The 20,080-nt window shown below is 39.6% G+C and overlaps 1 protein-coding gene across 5 annotated transcripts in view; it reads right to left on the bottom strand.

Moving 5' to 3' along the window:
* Positions 1–19,744, bottom strand: part of LOC115937600 (protein Aster-C) — an 87,582-nt gene extending 67,838 nt beyond the window's left edge. For 2 of the 5 annotated variants that reach the window (XM_081796804.1, XM_081796793.1), the window contains exons 1-3: positions 19,635–19,723; positions 14,880–15,029; positions 760–844 (exon numbers count right to left, since the gene is read on the bottom strand). In XM_081796804.1, the coding sequence (XP_081652930.1) occupies positions 760–844; positions 14,880–15,029; positions 19,635–19,661 (262 nt within the window). In that variant the 5' untranslated portion in view covers positions 19,662–19,723. Of the gene's footprint in view, positions 1–759; positions 845–2,160; positions 2,328–14,879; positions 15,030–19,634 lie in introns of those variants that run through there. The other 3 variants (XM_081796799.1, XM_081796820.1, XM_081796830.1) reach the window with 3 other exon arrangements.
* Positions 19,745–20,080: the final 336 nt, after the last annotated feature.

Below are 20,080 nucleotides of genomic sequence, written 5' to 3' on the forward strand. Positions count from 1 at the left end.
AAGCCCCACACTGGGTATAGAGATTACGAAAAGAATAAATAAATAAACTTTTAAAGAAATGAAAGATTACACGAAAATAACATAGCCCTAGAAAATTTTATAAAACTGCTCTATAATCTGTTAAGGAGCACCTTTTTCCAGGGAAAGGTAATATATATTGAACATCAAATTTAAAATTTTTCCTACAAAACCATATAAAACAAGCACCAGAAGAAATTGTGACAATAATTTTCTTTTAGTTCTATTTTCTTAGCTAGTACTTAATTTTTTTTTTTTTTTTTTTTGGTGCAAAATGGTGGTTTTTATTAAAGTACAGGGACAGGACCCATGGGAGTACTTAATATTTTTATCTCAGAAATCACTCCTCCCGGGGCGCCTGGGTGGCTCAGTCGGTTAAGCGGCTGCCTTCGGCTCCGGTCATGATCCCAGGGTCCTGGGATCAAGCCCCGCATCGGGCTCCCTGCTCTGCGGGATGCCTGCTTCTCCCTCTCCCACTCCCCCGCTTGTGTTCTTGCTCTCACGCTCTCTCTCTCTCTGTCAAATAAATATATAAAATCTTTAAAAAAAAAAAAAGAGAGAAAGAAGTCACTTCACCCCAAATTACAACTTGGTTTTACATTATCTAATATGAAGCTTATCTTGAAAAATATTTTCTGTCTAGCACAAAGGCTTAAATTTTCTACAAATATTGTCACTCGTCAGTTCTATTTTGATAATGAGGTAGTAAAATGGTTTTTTACAACTTCCTGTCTTTTTTACCTGCTATCAGCTTCTCTGTATCAGGTAAATGAGTGAACTGTCTTTTGTATTCCTCATTCCTGTCTTTATAGGTGGAACTTGAAATCTGCAACAATAAAAAGATTAAATTTCCATTTAATTATAATCTTCACTAGATTAAGTGAAATGTAGTGTCTTAGAAAATAAATTTAAAATGGGCTGTAAAATAACATGCTTTTTATGCAATATTTTGTATGTTTTTATAAGAAAAACCACATACATAAACATTTCAAAAACCACCAAAAGGAAGCAAAGGAAGCTCCCAGCATACTGGAGTAAGGAGTTCAGCAAATTCTCTCTGCAAAAACAAATATACAGCTGGGAAAAAAACCTCAAAAACATCATCTCAAATTACTGGAAACTGACCAAAGGTATACAATAAACTGAGAAGTATTTGTTCATGAAAATCTACTGAACTTAGGAGCTGCAGAAGTCTGTGGCAGTTTCCTTGGCCAGCTTTCATTACTCTTCCTCCCCCATCGATTAAGTCAACATGACAGTTCTACAGGCCATGAAAACTAGCAGCTATGCTGACAGAGGTGGCTGAGTTGATTCAGCGTGGAGAGCAGAAAAGCTACGCCCAGCAGTAAAAGGGAAAATTCTGAAGTTATCCACGAGAGTGTGAGGTTGCAGTCTCAACTGGGGCAAGAAACAAGCACACTGGCAGATTATCAGGGGACTTAACAAAGAGATCTTGGAGGAGAGATAGCCATAAATGGGCCTGATAAACTTCCCATGTATTCCTGGCTAAACAGAAGCTGCATGCATGTGTAGCAGAGACTAGAGAATTCCCAAACTATCCACAGATTCCTGGCTAGAGACATAAGAAGTTTCCTGAGGGAAAACATAAAAATTGAGACAAACTTGAAAATGTCCTGAACATTGAATGCATTCCCCAACCTATACACAGATCTCTCAGAAGGGAAAAATGGCACTGGCACTATGCACTCGAGGACATTTTCTGACCAATCACTGGCTAACATAAGGGGTGACCACTGGGAAGTCAGCCTTAAAAATAAAAACAATGAGGACAACAACAACAATAAGCTGAGCAGAGACCAGACAAATAGATTTCACAGATTTACTCTAGGCACATTACTAAACAAACAAAAATCGTCAATGACAAGCTTTAGGGGTAGAAAGGATGTGACCAGAATCCATAGTTGCTACAATACATCATCTAAATTGTACAATTCTTAACAAAAATTATGAGACATGCAAAGAAAAAGAAAAATGTGACTCATACTAAAAAAAGAGAAGCAGGCAATAGAGTCTTTCAAGGTCCCGAGATACTAGATTGAGCAGACAAAAACATCAAAGCAGTTAAAAAATATATTAAACAACTGAAGAGAACCATGCTTAAAGAATTAAAGGAAGGGGCACCTGGGTGGCACAGTTGGTTAAGCATGCAACTCTTGGTTTCAGCTCAGGTCATGATCTCAGGGTCCTGGGATCAAGCCCCACATCAGGCTCATGCTCAGCATGGAGTCTGCTTGGGATTCTCTCTCTCCCTCTTCCTCTGCCCCTCCTGCTCATGCTGTCTCTCTCTCTCAAATAAACAAATAAAATCTTAAAAAAAAAAGAATTAAAGGAAAATATGACAATAATGATTCAACAAGTAGAGAATCTCAACAAATACATTTTTTAAATTCTTTTAAGGAAAAAAAGGACATTCTGGAGTTGAAAACTACATTCCACTGAAATAAAAAATTCACAGAGGGGCTCAGAGGGGCTCAACAAAAAATTCAATATGGCAGGGAAAGAATCAGTGAACTTAAAGATAGATTAGCAAAAATTATCTAATTTGAAGAATAGAGATAAAAAAAGACTAGAAAATGAACAGACTCAGAAACCTGTGACATTGAATCAACATTAATTGATTCAAATACAAGAAATGGGAATAACAGAAGGAAAAGGGAGGCAGAAAAACATTTAAAGAAACAATGGTTAAAACTTTCAAAATCTGAGGAAAAACATTAATCGATAGATCAAAGAAGCTCAATTAACCAAGTAAGATAAAGGAAAGAGATTCTAGGGTGCCTGTGTGTCTCAGTTGGTTACGTGTCTGACTCCTGATTTCAGTTCAGGTCATGATCTCAGGATTGTGAGATGGAGCCCCGAGTTGGGCTCTGCACTCAGCAGGGAGTCTGCTTGAAATTCTCTCTCTCTCCCTGTGCCCCTACCCAACTCATGCATGCTCTCTCTCTCTCTCTAAAATAAATAAATCTTAAAACATATACATGTATAATAAAAAATAGATAAAAATTAAAAATTTTTTTTAAATTAAAAAAATTAAAGAACTATATCATAGTTAAATTATTGAAAGACAAAGGAGAATAAGAAAACAGCAGGAGAATAATGACTCATACATACAGGTAAAAAACCAGTACAATTAATGGCTGACTCCTCATCATAAACAATGCAGACAGCAGACTTGCTTTAAAGAAATTCAAAGGGAAGTCCTTCAGGCTGCAAAGAAATGTTACAGTATGGTAACTCAAATCCACAAGAAGAAATAAAGAGCACCAGAAGTGGAAATATCAAAAGGAATTAAAATGGTATCCTAAAAAACATCTGACACAAGATTATTCTAAAATTTACATGGAAGGGCTCCTTTCATGATAAAAACACTCAGCAAGGCGGCAAGAATATGGAGAAACTGGATCACCCATACATTGTGGTGGGAACATAAAATGGTACAGCCACTCTGGAAAACAGATTGGTGATTTCTTAAAAACTAAATATGCAACTATCAATGACCCAGCAATTGTATTCCTGGGCATTTACCCCTAGAGATGAAAACTTATGTTCACACAAAAACCTGTACATGAATATCTACAGCAGTTTTATCCACCATAACCCCAGACTGGAGGTAGCCCAGATAGTCTTCAATGGATATACGGTTAAAACTGTGGTGCTTCCACACCTTGGAATACTACTGAATACTACTCAGCATTAAAAAGGAATGAACTGGGGTGCTGGGTGGCTCAGTCAGAAAAATGTGTGACTCGTGATCTCTGGGTCATGAGTTCAAGCCCCACACTGGGTATAGAGACTACTTTAAAAAAATATATAATATATATATATATACACACACACACATATATACATTCATACATACATAAACTTTAAAAAGGAATGAACTCTTGGTACACAAAACAAAATAGATGGATTGCCAGGGAACTATGAGTGAAAACTGAAAAGGTTACATACTGTATGATACCATTTATATAATATTCTTGAAATGACATAATTATAAAAATGGAGAACAGGGGCGCCTGGGTGGCTCAGTTGGCTGAGCGACTGCCTTTAGCTCAGGTCATGATCCTGGAGTCCCGGGATCGAGTCCCACATCGGGCTCCCTGCTCAGCAGGGGGTCTGCTTCTCCCTCTGACCCTCTCCCCTCTCATGCTCTCTGTCTCTCATTCTCTCTCTCAAATAAATAAATAAAATCTTTAAAAAAAAAAAATGGAGAACAGATTAGTGGTTGACAAGGGTTGAGTAGGGGGAAGGGGCACTATAAAAAGGCTGTGTCTATAAAAAGGATTCTTGCTGTGATGAAAATGTTCCTTATCAATGTGATATTAATGTGTGTCAATGTGATATTGTACTATACTTTTGTAAGATGTTATCATTGGGGGAAAGTTGTTTAAAGAGTACAGGTTATCTGTATCATGTCTTTTTTAAAAAAAGATTTTATTTATTTGAGAGAGAGAGAACAAGCACAACCAGTGGGAGGGGCAGAGGGAGAGAAAGAGGCAGGCTCCCCACTGAGCAGGGAGCTGGAACACACGGGGCTCAGTCCCAGGACTCTGGGATCATGACCTGAGCCAAACGCAAAAGCTTAACCAACTGAGCCACTCAGGTGGCCCTATCTGTATCATTTCTTACAATGGCATGTGAGTCTAAAATTATCTCAAACTAAAAGTAGGAAAAAAAATAAAAAGAGAAAGTCTGTAGGGTTAGAATAAATGTGTTAATTCTACATAGGAGGCAGAAATGGTTGAAGTGCTTTTAATGCTGATTCATGTCATTCTCCACATTCTTTTTTAATTTTTTAAATTTAAATTCAATTAATTAACATATAGTATATCATTAGTTTGAGGAGTAGAGTTCAGTAATTCATCAGTCTTACATAATATCCAATGCTCATTACATCACATGCCCTTCTTAATGTCCGTCACCCAGTTACCCCATCCTCCCACCCCCTCTTCTCAGCAACCCTATTTGATTAAGAGTCTCTTATGGTTTGTCTCCCTCTCTGACTTCATCTTGTTTTATTTTTTCCTCCCTTCCCCTATGATCCTCTGTTTTGTTCCTTAAATTCCACATATGAGTGAGATCATATAATTGTCTTTCTCTGATTGACTTATTTCACTTAGCATAATACCCTCTAGTTCCATCCACATTGTTGCAAATGGCAAGATTTCAATTTTTTGCTGGCTGAGTATTATTCCATTGTATATATATATACCATATCTTCTTTATCCATTCATCTGTCGATGGACATCTTAGCTCTTTCCATAGTTTGGCTATTGTGGACATTGCTGCTATAAACATCGGAGTGCAGTTGCCCCTTTGGGTCACTACATTTGTATCTCTCAGGTAAGTACCTAGTACTGTAATGCTCATGGGGGTAGCTCTATTTTCAACTTTTTGAGGAACCTCCATACCGTTTTCCAGAGTGGCTGCGCTGCTTGCATTCCCACCAACAGTGTAGGAGTGTTCCCCTTTCTCCACATCCTCGCCAACATCTCTCATTTCCTGACTTGTTAATTTTAGCGATTCTGACTGGTGTGAGGTATCTCATTGCAATTTTGATTTGAATTTCCCTGATGCTGAGTAATGTTGAGCATTTTTTCATGCATCTGTTGGCCATTTGTATCTTCACATTCTTCTTTGTTCTCCCTCCAACTACCTATCTTTAGGTTATTTTACTACTCCTTGTCAATAACATCACCAGAGAAATAACACAAGTAAAATTATTTAATTATTGAGCAAAATGTGACTAATGTAATAGAAACTCACTCTTGTATGTGGCTCATAGGAACAATGTCATGGCTTTTAAATTCACATCTCATATCTAATAAACGTTTTTTTAGAAAGGCAGATAGAGAATGCTGAGCTAGAATTTTTGTATTACTTTAGATTTGGTTTGTATGTGCTACTTAAAATTTCTCATCGTTGGGGAGCCTAGCTGGCTCAGTCGGTTGAGTGTCTGCCTTCAGCTCAGGTCATGATCTCGGGGTCCTGGCATTGAGCCCCCAGTCAGGCTCCCTGCTCAGTGGGGAGCCTGCTTCTCCCTCTCCCTCTGCCCCTCACCCCCCACTTGTGCTCTCTCTCTCTCAAATAAATAAATAAAATCTTTAAAATTTCTCATTATCCTAGATAATAGAAAGCATATACTTAAGATGAAGTCTTAATTAATAACCCAATAACACTATTACTATTTCAGTTATTTTCCATATTCTCTATGTCATTTATTAAATGTTAATTTATTGATAATTTCTTAGTAGTCATGTTACTTTTCCAAAATATTTTTCCATGTTGATGTTGTCATCTTTAAAGAAGTATACATGTTTAAAGATTTTATTTATTTATTTGACAGAGAGAGAGAGAAGAGGGGAGGGGCAGAGGGGAAGGGCAGAGGGAGAAAGAGAAGCAGACTGCCCACTGGGCAGGGAGACTGACCCAGGACTCCATCCCAGGACCCTGGGATCATGGCCTGACTCGAACGCAGATGCTTAACCGACTGAGCTACCCAGGTGCCCCCAAACTACACTTTTTAATGTCACTAGTAGCTTTTACTTTGCAAATCCAATAGTCAATTTTCAGGCCTCACCTTACTCTATCACAATAGGTCACTCTGTCCATGCCATACTTCCTAAGATTTTATCTCATTAGCCAAATCTCAGTTTCTTTCGCCAGTTCCTGCTCTACCACCTAAACATTGGAGAGAGGTTCTAAACATTGGAGAGTCCACTTCTTTTCTTTATCCATACTTTTTCCCTAGATGATCTCATCCAATCTTTATAAATCTGTCTTTAAATACCATCCATACTCAAAGTCTCCCAAATTTACTCCCCACTTCAATCTCTCTCCTGAGATTCAAGTCATAAATCCAATAGCCTACTAGACTTTTCTACTTGCATATCAAATATGCATCCCACTTGATTTCCCCAACCCCCAAAACTACTTCTCTCCTGTCTTTCTCTTCCCCTAAGTGACGTTTCCATGCACCTAGTTGCACTGATCAGAAACCTAGGAATCATTATCCTTGACCTTTTTCTTCTTCCTCACTCACCACATCTGACCCCATCAGTAAGCTGTCAAACAGGCCAATCTTATTCCTGCCTCTTGCCTTTCCACAGAACACCACTCCCCTTTCCCCTTCCTCACGTGATTCATCTGTGTTCTTTCCTTGTCCCCGATATAGGGCTCTCTCAAATGCCACCTCCTCAGAAAAGCTTTTCCACACCATCCTAACTGAAAATGCTACTCCCTTCCATGTGACTCTCTATACCCTACATTCCTCTATTGTCTTCTATCATTACCTGACATAATATTACACATTTGCAAAAAAAGAGAAAGAGAGAGGGAGGCAAACCATAAGAGACTATTAGCTATATAAACTATAGAGAATAAACTGAAGGTTGCTGGAGGGGAGGTGGGCAGTGGATGGGCTAAGTGGGTGATAGGGTATTAAGGAGGGCACTTGTTGTGATGAGCACTGGGTGTTGTATGTAAGTGATGAATCACTACATTACCCTGAAAGCAATACTACACTCTATGTTAACTAGAATTTAAATAAAAACTTGAAACAAAAAAAAATATATTACACATTTGCTTATGTGTATACTATTCATCTCCCAATCAGCTCTAGAATGGCAGAGACATTTAGAACAGCCTGGTGCACAGAAGACACTCTAATGAATTACTAAATTATTATTCCTGGGGCACCCAGCTGGCTCAGTCAGAAGAGCATGTGACTCTCAGAGTCGTGAGTTCAAGCCCCATGCTGGGCGTAGAAATTACTAAAAAAATAAACTTTTTTTAAAAAGCTATTACTATCTTAATTCATGTATATCTACTTTTGCCACTTGTTTGATAATAATGTCTCTGCTCATATATTCTTTTCATTTATCCTGTGAGAGACTCACTGTACTTCCTGATTCTGGTCTTTCATCAAGAGTAGAAAATTTTCAGGCATATCTTTTTGAATATTGCCTTTATGCTGATCTTCTGAAACTTCTATTAGATTCATATTGGACTCCTCTTCTTTTCTTCTTATCACTTAAGCCATTCTCTTTCAAATTTTTCTATTGTCACCTCTCAGTGGCACAGTGTAACAATTTCCTCATATACTAGTTTACTGATTTTTCTCTTTAGCTGCTATATCCCATGTCCACTGAATTTTTAAATTATTATTTCAACGACCATATTTTTTATCTAGAAACTGTATTTGGTTGTTTCCCAAATCTGCCTGGTGTCTTTAAGAATGTCTTATCCAGGGGTGCCTGCGTGGCTCAGTCATTAAGTGTCTGACTCTTGGTTTCAGATTAGGTCATGAGATCAAATCCCACATTGGGCTCTGTGTGCAGCACAGAATCTGCTTGAGAGTCTCTCCCTCTGCCCCTCCCCCTGCTCATTCTTTCTCCCTAAATTAAAAAAAGAAAAAAGAATGTCTTATCCATTTATCACGTGCTTAATTCCTTCTAATAAGTCTTTAATAATATCAAATGATGGTTGTATAGTTTTTTTTAAAGATTTTATTTATTTGGCAGAGAGAGAGAGAGAGAGCGTACAACCAGGGGGAGTGGCAGAGGGAGAAGCAGGCTCCCCGCTGAGCAGGGAGCCTGACGTGGGGCTCGATCCCAGGACCCCGAGATCATAACCCAAACCGAAGGCAGATGCCCAACCAACTGAGCCACCCAGGTACCCCAGTTTTATAGTTTTTATCTGGTAGTTTTATCTGAAGTTTTGAGGGTCTAATATGCTATTTATTGAATCTCCTTCTGCTCACTCATAAAGTATTAAATTCAGGTCCCAAAACATCATGAGAGATTGACAGAGTTGTGTACTCTCAGGAAGATTTCCCTCCTCCACTACTCCAAGCACAAGTTAGGCAGGTAAGCTTCCTTGTCTTCAAATGAGCAGGTGTAGGTGAATTTCTTTCCTAGTCTACCTTTCACAGAATGTCTAACTCTTCAAGAGTCATGGCTTTATAAGGAGTTCCTTATAAAGTAAGGAAGCTGTCAAACCGACCAATCTTATTCCTACAAGTCCAAGGCATCATCTCCGATCCCAGTGTGGCCATTAAAGCTTTCGTTACTGAGACAAATAAACTCCTCAGGGCTGCCTCAGCATTGGCTCCTGGGCTTACAACTCTGGTAATCAGTTCCCTCTTCTTTTTTAGCCCTTAGGTATTTCCCTTGCTATTTTGTGAGCCCAGACATTCATTTTAAAAACATGTTTGTAACATTTCATCCAGCATTTCCAGGTACTTTGTAGCGGCAGAGCTTTTAAGTTAAACGGCCCTCGTTCCATATTGCCAGAAATGCTAGCTCCTATTCCCTTATAACTAAACCTAAAAGTATTAAGATATCTAGGTTTTCAAACAAAATCTATCTATAATTAAATTTTAATTGGATAAAATATGATTTTCAAGTCCAACAAAAATTGGAAAATAAATTTATTCTTTTCTCTCAGTTACCAAAGTGAAAGTCTAGAATAACCTTTTTAGCTTGAATAAATCCAAGATACATTGGGGAAGACTAATATGTGATTACAGAAAACACCTCTTCAAAGTTGCCAAAGTATGTTACAAACATACTAATTAATCCTCTTGGGTTTTTGTTTTTATTGTTATTTAACAGTGCAACATTAATTAATCCTCATGACGTACCTACCTCTAAATCAGGTTTGTGACAAGTTTTATCCCCCACTTATAAGTAGAAAAGCTTACTTGTGAATAACATGACTATGATCATGCTATAAGTCAACGATAAAGTACAGAGTCAATACTTCTGATTTCTTTATAATTAGAAAAAACTTGATTATGATCTAGAAAAATTCAATTCTAAGTATTTTTCTAACAAAACATAAGTATAGTATTTATTATTTGTACATATACAATGGTTCAAAATCTAGACTTGTTTTATTCTTGTTTTAGAACAGGGGCACCTGGGGGGCTTAGTCAGGCATCTGCCTTTGGCTCAAGTCATGAGTCCCACACTGGGCTCCCTGCTCAGCAGGGAGTCTGCTTCTCCCTCTCCCTTTGCTCCTCACTCCCCCCACCATGCACTCTCTCTCTCAAATAAATAAATAAAATCTTTAAAAAAATGTTTTAGAACAAAAATATTTTTTATTTTTATTTTATTTTTTGAGAGAGTGTGCAAGTAGAGGGGTGGGAGGGGGGACAGAGGGAAAGGGAGAGAGAGACTCTTATCCAGGCTCCATGCCGAGTGCGGAGCCCAATGTGGGGCTTGACCTCACAACTCTGAGATCATGACCTGAGCTGAAATCAAGAGTCAGGTGCTTAAACAACTGAGCCACCCAGGCACCCCAGTATGTCATTTTCTAAACATAGGCAACAGAAAATCTCAAAGGCTTTTTTCTACTCTCAATAGTTACTAGCCCTACATCACTAAGAGAAGTTACATTAAATCAATGTGTCTGCTGCAAATCTCTATATGTTTTTCCTGTGGGACAGTAATCCACCTGGAATATACCATTATTTTAGTCAGGAAAAAAAAAGAGGTTTTGTTTTGTGGGTTTTTTGGGGTTTCGTTTTGTTGTTAGTCGCTTCTGCTATGTATTTTTACTAACAGTTAAGGACCAAAAAAGCATAAATATTTATTTGCCATTAAGTTTATTTCAAGTTTTTTTTTCCCTTCACATAATTTTTGCTACATTGGGACTTAAAAGTTACTAATAAAACTCATTTCCCACATACTAGGATTAAATATTTTAATTTTTAAATAAAAAAGAAAACATGTAACAATTAAGATTCCTATTTCTATATTACAGGATTGAAATAGAAAATCCGCTGCTCTTGATCTCACTATCAGGCCTATGGTGATTTAATCAAACTCCTTTTTTAAGATTTTATTTATTTATTTGACAGAGAGAGAGAGCCCGCACAAGCAGGGGGAGCAGCAGACAGGGAGAAGCAGACCCCACTGATCAGGGAGCCCGGTGTGAGACTCAATCCCAGGATCCTGGGATCATGACCTGAGCCAAAGGCAGACACTTAACCAACTGAGCCACCCAAGCGCTCTAATCAAACTCCTTTAAATTAAAAGTCCTACTGTCAGCTGTTAACTGCCCAGGAATTAAATAAATAAATAGAACTTAAAAAACTAAGTCCTACTGTTAGAAAGACACTCACTAGCCAATCTGTTAAGCAGCACAAGATTAAATGGATAACGTCTAAAAAGATACCAACAACAACAAAAAACTTTTAGTGAACTCTGTTTCACTGTCTTGTATCCTTTTGTCAAGTTTTCACAATTTTTTTATTTATGGGGAATCATCAAAATATATTTTCCAATATTACAAATAGGAGGTCCTCTTATCCTGCACTTTTCAACCCTTTTTACCACTCTTAAGGAAAGGTGTTCCCCATGTAACATGCTCCCACTGTATTTGCCCAGAGTTTTTTATGACTGATACGCAGCTACCAGGAATGTAAATTATGAGCACTTGCTAGCCAAACACCCCCTCCACCTTTTTTCTCATATTGATTCAAGACACACCAATGTTGCAATACTATGGCCCAATCTCTCATTTTATAAGTGAGGCACCTGACAGGTTAAACAACATACTCAAGAGCACCACACAGTGAAATTACCAGGGACAGAGTGTACACTCTATGCCAGATTTTCTTTTTTCTTTTTTTTTTTTTAAGATTTTATTTATTTATTTGACAGAGAGAGACACAGTGAGAGAGGGAACACAAGCAGGGCGAGTGGGAGAGGGAGAAGCAGGCTTCCCGTGGAGCAGGGAGCCTGATGCGGGGCTCAATCTCAGGACCCCAGGATCATGACCTGAACCAAAGGCAGATGCTTAATGACTGAGCCACCCAGGTGCCCCTATGCCAGATTTTCTGTTCTCAATCTCCAATTCATTCAATGATCTCATGCTGCCCTCTAAATTCACTACTGTGGAACAACTGAGTTATTAGCCAAGCCAGAATATATGAGTTATTCTACACCAGTGAGTTTTTCAGGTCCTTGGAGCTTAACTCTTTAAATACCAAAACTTTAAAAAGTTATCAATTCCTTTTGGCAGAAACCTTCCGTAAGCATGAAGGCACAAATCCAGATTCCTTGGGTATTCCAGTGAAATGGCTCTGATGCTTTTTCAATTCTTTGCTTAACTACCAGGTCATGTGCCTCACGAATATTTTCCCGCTTTGGTACTGGTCTTTCTTGTGTTGATCTTGGATCCCTCAGCGAATACAGCCATCTTACTACACTCATTCAATTCATTTACTGCCAGGAGAATGTGAAAACACGCAGATGGAGACTTCTGCTTCTGAAGCAGACTTCTTCACCATCACTTCTACCAATAACCGTATTATATTAGAACCAACTAATCTGCATAGACCTTTGGCCTCCACATTAAGAGGTCCACGTTGCTACACTTTTTGACCTTCTGATGTCATTTCTTCCTATTGTCCATGTGTTATCACCAAGTAATTCCCCTATCTCCAATACCCTATTCAATGACAAAATGGGAACCAACTAATTTAGGCTTATGAAAAATATGTCAAAAATATATTAAAGATATTCCAAATGAGTAATTGAGGAATTCTCCTCCACAAGATACATCAGCATGACCTTTGATTTAGCTATTCAGGCTCTTTTTGTTTTTGTTTTCTTCTCAGTTCTGATAGTGCAGTTTCTGGGTAAGTGACCTCTGAAAAAGTCAGTAAAACTTTTAAGATGTTGTATTTGTCTTTAAAAGTCTGCTTCTCCTTCTCCCACTCCCCCTGCTTGTGTTCCTGCTCTTGCTAGCTCTCTCTCTCTTCTGTCAAATAAATAAATAAAATCTTTAAAAAATAAATAAATAAATAAATCTATTCAATGTGAATTCATATAAAAATTCCTCAAAAAAAAAAAAATTCCTCAAAATAAAGTGCTTATAATCAGCACAAAGACCTAAACTGAGCCAAAGTAGACCTTCAAGGTCGAAACAAGTGCTTCTCAAACTTGAATGTGCATACAAATCTCCTGGAATTCTTGTGAAATAAAGATTCTAATTCAGTAGGTCCGAGGTTGGGCCCAAGACTCTGCATTTCTTTTTTTTTTTTTAAGATTTTATTTATTTATTTGAGAGAGAGAGAATGAGAGAGAGAACATGAGAGGGGGGAGGGTCAGAGGGAGAAGCAGACTCCCTGCCGAGCAGGGAGCCCGATGCAGGACTCCATCCAGGGACTCCAGGATCATGACCTGAGCCGAAGGCAGTCGCTTAACCAACTGAGCCACCCAGGCGCCCCAAGACTCTGCATTTCTAATCAGCTGACAGGTGATGCCAAGTCTGTTGGTCCCACATTCTACACTTTGAGTAGCAAAGCTCTAGAACACATACCTCTTTTTTTCCTCTCTCCTATTACTAAATCCTCATTCCCCTGCTTGTTCCTTTTCTTGTTTTACCCTTCTTCTTGCTTTAAGTCTGCCAAGAATAAAAAAGTCACTGTGGAGTGACTTTTTAGCCCTGTAGATAGCTCTTGGAACTATAAAGGTTTTCCAATCTATAAAAAAGCTACAAAAATCATAGTGCAGAAGGGCCAAACACTATAATAGTCATAAACTTTCTCTGAATGTAACCAAAAATAGTATAATCAATATAGACGACATAATTTTCAGGATGTGTAGTTATTTGGTATATTTCTTAGCAATTAAACATTTTCCTCAGGATATGGTTTTTAAAAACTTATGCTGAGTTTCTTAATAGGAATTAAGAAACTGTTATTCATATTAAGATTCAATAATATTCAAAAACTGAGCTACTAATTATAAACAGAATAATGGTACTTGTACTAATCTTTATAACCATTAATATCATGTCTTTTTTTTTTAAAGATTTATTTATTTATTTATTTATTTTGAGAGAGAGAATGAGAGACAGAGAGCATGAGAGGGAGGAGGGTCAGAGGGAGAAGCAGACTCCCTGCCGAGCAGGGAGCCCGATGTGGGACTCGATCCCGGGACTCCAGGATCATGACCTGAGCCGAAGGCAGTCGCTTAACCAACTGAGCCACCCAGGCGCCCAATATCATGTCTTTTTTAAGGTACTCTAAAATTATAAGAAATTCTGCTACCAAGTATACCTAATCATCAAGAGATCAGCTTTCTAATAAATTAATATTGGAACTATAAATGCCTTATAATCTTATATCAATTTCACTTATAGTTGCATTATACCAGATTCTGTCAAATATCTCCTAACTCTCATAGGAACTGCTAGATTTAGAACAAGCCCTTTAAGATAATAAATGCTAGCATTCATATAGCAATAGAAATGCTGTTCTTACCAAAAGACTCTGTGCACCTAATCAACAAGCAGGAGTCTCATTTTACAGTGGGGGAAACCTGAACCATATTCAGGTTATGCAACCAAGTAAGTACAGTGCAAACAGAATGTGAAACTCTTAACTTTAAAACCTATCTCATAATTATTATACACTACAGGTCAAACATTGTTAAACTTCCTTTTAGGTACCGAAACTAATTCTTTAAATAAAAATTATGTAAAATAGCTGATTTCTCAGTAATATTTAGAAATATAGTTTCTGCATAACGTTAGTCTTGCCAATACAGTGAACAACAGTGTAAGTGGAATCCAATTCTGTGGTGTAGTTTTTCTCCCAGGGAAACTGAAGCAGACAATTCCACTCCAACAAACCAGACAACAGTGCATTCTAGTGGCCAAAGGAGAGCATAATCAGAAATGTCCTGGACTCTGGACTAAAACTTAAATATCTGAAATCTAGAAGCGAATAAGACAATATTATAAATATTATATAAATTGCTATAAACTTAAAGAAACTTTGCATTTAAGATTAAAATGAAGTTATAAAGAAGGAAAAATATTACCCAAAAGCTCCAGTCACTACTCCAGTTATGTAAATTTGGCCCCTGTTTTTTTGCTGAAACTATATTATTCTCATCCACAACTGGACTGGGAGTCTCCTCTAACTCTTCCTGTGGCTCAGTGGCAAAGCTTGACTCCCCTTCATTTATTACCTGGAAACAAGTATCAATAATTTAAATTACTTACTGGGAAATGCTCATTTTAAAATGAAAAGAGTTAATGTTCAAGTTAAATAAATTAACTTGAAAACAATATTTGAGCTTTTAGAAAACAGTAATTTATGTTTTTTCTTCTACAGTTCATATATTTACACATGTGACAAATATTCTCCAACTACTATTACTTGTTAGGTAGTTTAATTGGCACTGGGTATTAAAAACTGAATAAAACAAAGTCCTTAGCCTCCAGAAGTTCATAGTCAGCTAGAGGAACATTAAACAGCAAAAAATACCATGTAATGGGAGTGACAATTAGTTCCACCTCTTTGGAGAGTAATCTTTATACCCTAAAATGGGTATAAAGTAAAACCCTGTGTACATGGAGTCAACAATGTTTGCAATACTAAGAGAGTGGAAGCAACCTTACTAACCACTTGTGGGAAGTTGGTAAATTCACTCTGATTTATACAAACAATGGAGTTAAAAATAAATGAATCAGGCACTGACCCCCAATCTATGGAGCATTCGGGGAAAGAGTATACCCTGTGCAAGATATGGGCCCAGTGGGTGGTCACTCGTGAAAGAGTCATTATGGAGTTTTAAAAAAAGAGAGAAACGAGTCGGGAGGAGGGAAGGGAGCAGCCATTGTGAGAACAATGAGCTCGCCGGGCCCCTTAAATACCTCTGCTGTTCCTGCTTGCCCTGTTGCTGCTGCCCTCTATGCCTCTGTTGTAACAAAAATCCTAATCCTCCGGGGTTACAGAGAAAACCACCCAGCGCACCCATGTGGCACAGCGAAGGGATAATTCAAACTCAACTTAAGCTCAGGGTTTTTATTTTATTTTTTTTAAAGACACAGAGAGAGGGGCGCCTGGGTGGCTCAGTTGTTAAGCGTCTGCCTTCAGCTCAGGTCATGATCCCAGGATCCTGGGATCGAGCCCCGCATTGGGTTTCCTGCTCAGCGGGAAGCCTGCTTCTCCCTCTCCCGCTCCCCCTGCTTGTGTTCCCTCTCTCGCTGTGTCTCTCTCTGTCAAATAAATAAAACCTCAAAAAAGAGAAAAATAAAAAAATAAAGACACAGAGAGAGAGCATGAGCAGGGGGAGGGGCAGAGAGAAAGGGAGAAGCAGGCTCCCTGCTGAGCAGGGAGCCCCAGCAGGACTCAATCCCAGGACCCTGAGATCATGACCCGAGCTTACAAATGGCCTTTTAAAAAGCGGGACCCCATGGACTACCCCCGAACCCCTAGGTAAAATAGTAAATACAACTCAGTATAACATAAAACAGGGCCTTTGAGGATTGGGATTTATTATATAAGACCTAATTAGTGAAAGAGTGATTATCCCTACTGCTTTTCCATTTAACAGCCTAGTGTGGCCTGTTAAAGTTGGAGAAATGAATGGTGCCTCACAGTTGACTACTGGGCCCTTGATGCTGTGCTCTTACCCATGAAGGCCCCTGTCCCCAATACTATGGAAATTATTGACTCTATCCAATCAGAAACTGGTAAATACTTGATATTCTAAATTTGGCTAATATTCTATTCAATGTCTCTTTCAATAACCTCTCAGTCACATTTTTCCTTCACCTCTAGTGGGACACGATATACCTTTACCTATCTATTCACAGGATACCTCAAAGGCTTGCCATCACATGCAAACTTTACAGGCAATATCATAATTGTATCCATTTTTCTCCAGGAACAGAGGTATGACATTACATTGATTACATCATCCTCTGAAGACATTCTTCTGACATACCCAGTCAGAACATACAAATATGCACAAAGGAGTTCACGAAAAGGGGATGGACCATTGCCCAAACACAACGTAAGGACTACTACCTTAGTTAAATTCCTGAAAATTATTTGGTAAACCAAGGGCCTCTCCACGCCTAACAATGTCAAGAAAACCCTCTCAGCACCCACAACATTAAAACAAGCTCAACATTTATTAGGCATTTTGGGGGTCTAGAGAAATATATTCCTCGTTTACAAATTTCACTTAAGCTATCTACACTGTTACTTGCAAATGAGTCATGCTAAATGAGGACCCCTCCCAAAAATGATTCTAAAATTTGTCAAAATTGTAATATAACAGACACTCCCATTAGTGCTATTCCCCTCCCGCCACCCCACCCCACCCCACCCCAAACACACACACACATACACACAAAGAATCCTTCACCATAGAGACTTTAGCAGCTTCTTTCCCTGACTCCTGGAGTCTCTGGACCACCCATAGTGTCTGTAAGTTGTCCATAGGCTTCTGATGCAAGAAACTAACTCCCTAGTCCCACACTCTTTGCCATTAGAGCGGCAGCTCCTGACAGCATAATGGACTCTCCTGGAAATAGAGGATCTACAAGCCCTGTGCCTGTGATCCTCCATATCCAGCTGTTCATGCTAGAAGCAACACCTTGCAGCTCAGCATAACTACCAAGGCCTTGCTACAGGACAAAACCAAATCTGGGCCCCATGGCATATCTCACTTGCAGGAGGACATGCTCTCCCCTGTCCTCATTCTTTTGTCAGATGTCATGGTGCTGGAAGAGGTCACCACTCTTCTGAATCCCTTGAAAACCTGAGGAGTAATTTGAGTTCAACTGAGTGAACTGCAATCAGAGTTTGTACACTTCAAACTCCCATTTGAAGTTCAATGTACAAACTTTCTATTCAGTGGACAGCATCACCACCATTACACACAATGGAGCTCACCGGATATCTACTGATTTTCACCAAGATGTCCTTGATAAAGGTAAGGACCCAAAGGTCAGCACAACTGGCTGAACTTCCCACAGTCATCTTACTGGATGCTTGGGCCAACAATTGGCTTCATCTGCACGTTTTTACAGACTCTTGGGGCACTAAGAGCTGCACCCTTTGGGGTAAAGAACTCTGGAAATCTCTTGTTTCACAGATACTCAAAATATAAATCAAGATCACACATGTCTGTACATACACGAAAGCCATAATAAAAGGCCTCACCAAGACACTCCTATCCCTGTTAGAGTTCCAGACATTACTAAGAGTGACCAAGGCACTCATTTTATTTCTCAAAATACACCGAGGGGCTCTTGAACAAGGCATTCAATGTAACTTTCATCTTCCTACTAGGTGCAGGCTGCAGGCCTCAGAGACAGCCATGATGGCTTACTTACAAAAGTTCAAAAACTAAATGAAAAATAGTACATTTCAGTCATTAACCGAACATGCAGGTTGAATTATAGTAAGGAGTTTGATTCAATTTTTTTACGTTTGCCTGCTGACAGCTATTAAGCCCCTCCTCTTCCTCTTCTGTCCCTCAAATGGGGAAACTGGTAAGAAAGCCTGGGCGATCTTACCTTTGGTGTGGGTGAGTCAAACCAAGCAAGCCCCAGCCCACACACAGGAACCCTCTCCCTGACCCCAGTTTCAACCTCAATAAAAACCCAGATCTAGCTTCCTTTCCTTGCCCTTTTAAGTCATTTAGGGTCTGCTTGAGAAGCCTGTCCTGCTCTTCCCTTTTCATTATGTAGGTATTTAATAAGACATTATACAGAAGTAATAAGCCTTTTCATACACTCATGGTGTGTGTGTGTGTGTGTGTGGCATCATTCTATACCCAAATCAAATTCTTTGGGGGGAGGTTCATTCTGGCATTCTCGCCTGCAACAGAATCCTACCTCTTTAACTTATTAATTGTGTGATCTTGGCAGGCATCTTCTCTAAATCTATTTTCTTCACTCTGCAGTAGGGGTAATAACTCTCTCTGGTCTAGACTATAAACTCATTGAGAGCAGGGATTATGTCTCTGTTGCTCACCATCTCATCTCAACACCCAATGCCAGGGACAGGGGTGAAAAAATAACACACTGGGTTCATTAATATCTATCACGCCTATTTCATTGTAATGTTTTAAGAATCAATTGAAATAGTACATTAATTTGTTCATTCAACAATTATTTGAATGCCTCTGCCACTTTGTAAACTGTAAAATGCCTCTCAAATAAAAGGTATCGCACTGATTGCAATTCTCTAAAAGTAAAATCTATACACACAACCAATGTAAAAGTAAAGAGCATCGTGTTCAGAAATGCAGGTACTCCTGCAACAAAAGTAGGCTTTCACCCTGAAGATTAATCAGCAAGTTCTTCCTTTTATCAAATAAGGCAGTAAACAAATAACAAAACTGGTTGAAATCAAAAGCTTGGTTGACAGCACAGTGATTTAAACTCGAGTTCTGGATCCTTTATTCAAGGGCTGACAGGGGAAGCGGGTGAGACTGAATCGACGTGATGTCGGGTCAAAATCGCGACCAAGGGGCCTGAGTCAGTGGGGCCTGAGGCTGAGACATCTGGACTAGGACTTTTCGGGACCAAATTCCAGCTCTCCACGCCCACAGAGAAGCAGACGGTCCACCGTCGCCCACAGGGGAAGGCTCGCAGGAAGCACAGGAAACCGTTTCCTCGGTAACAACTTTCCAAATTACTCCAAAGAGCACCAAGACAAGAGAAGGGACGAATTAATTATCATAACCTGAGAGGGTTCAAACGACTATCGTGAAGAAAACTGCCGGTCCAGCCACCGCTAGGGAAGCTGCCCCAAGCGAGGCGCCGCTTACCTGGCGGACAGTCAAAGCGCCCTCCATCGCGGCTCCCTCCGCCGCCGCGGAACCGCGCACGCGCGCCCCGCGCGGGGAGGGGGCTGCCCGGCGCGCGCCCCGCGCCCACCACCCGCACCACCCCCCTCCCCGGCGCGCGCTCGGGACTCTGGGCCCTGCGCGCCCCCGCCGCCAGACCGCTGAGGGCCACCTGGGGTCCTGCCGGCGCGCCTTGCGCCCTCTGGCGGCAGTTACCTTTGGCTAACTCGTAAGGATGTAATGTTAATTTGTTAGCCTGGAGGCCAGCCTTTACTGGGGATCAAGATGAGCCCGAGTCCTTACCTACCTCCCAACCTCAAACTCCTGTGCCTGTGGTGAAATGGCTTCCGGGCACAAGTCACTCCTCATAAAGCACCCCCTCACCCTCTCTTTCTCACAATACGTACTCTGCTCCAATGTGCAAAAAA

Source organism: Leptonychotes weddellii, chromosome 1 (genome assembly GCF_054177405.1).
Source record: "Leptonychotes weddellii isolate Sample4059 chromosome 1, ASM5417740v2, whole genome shotgun sequence".
Lineage (NCBI taxonomy): Eukaryota > Metazoa > Chordata > Mammalia > Carnivora > Phocidae > Leptonychotes > Leptonychotes weddellii.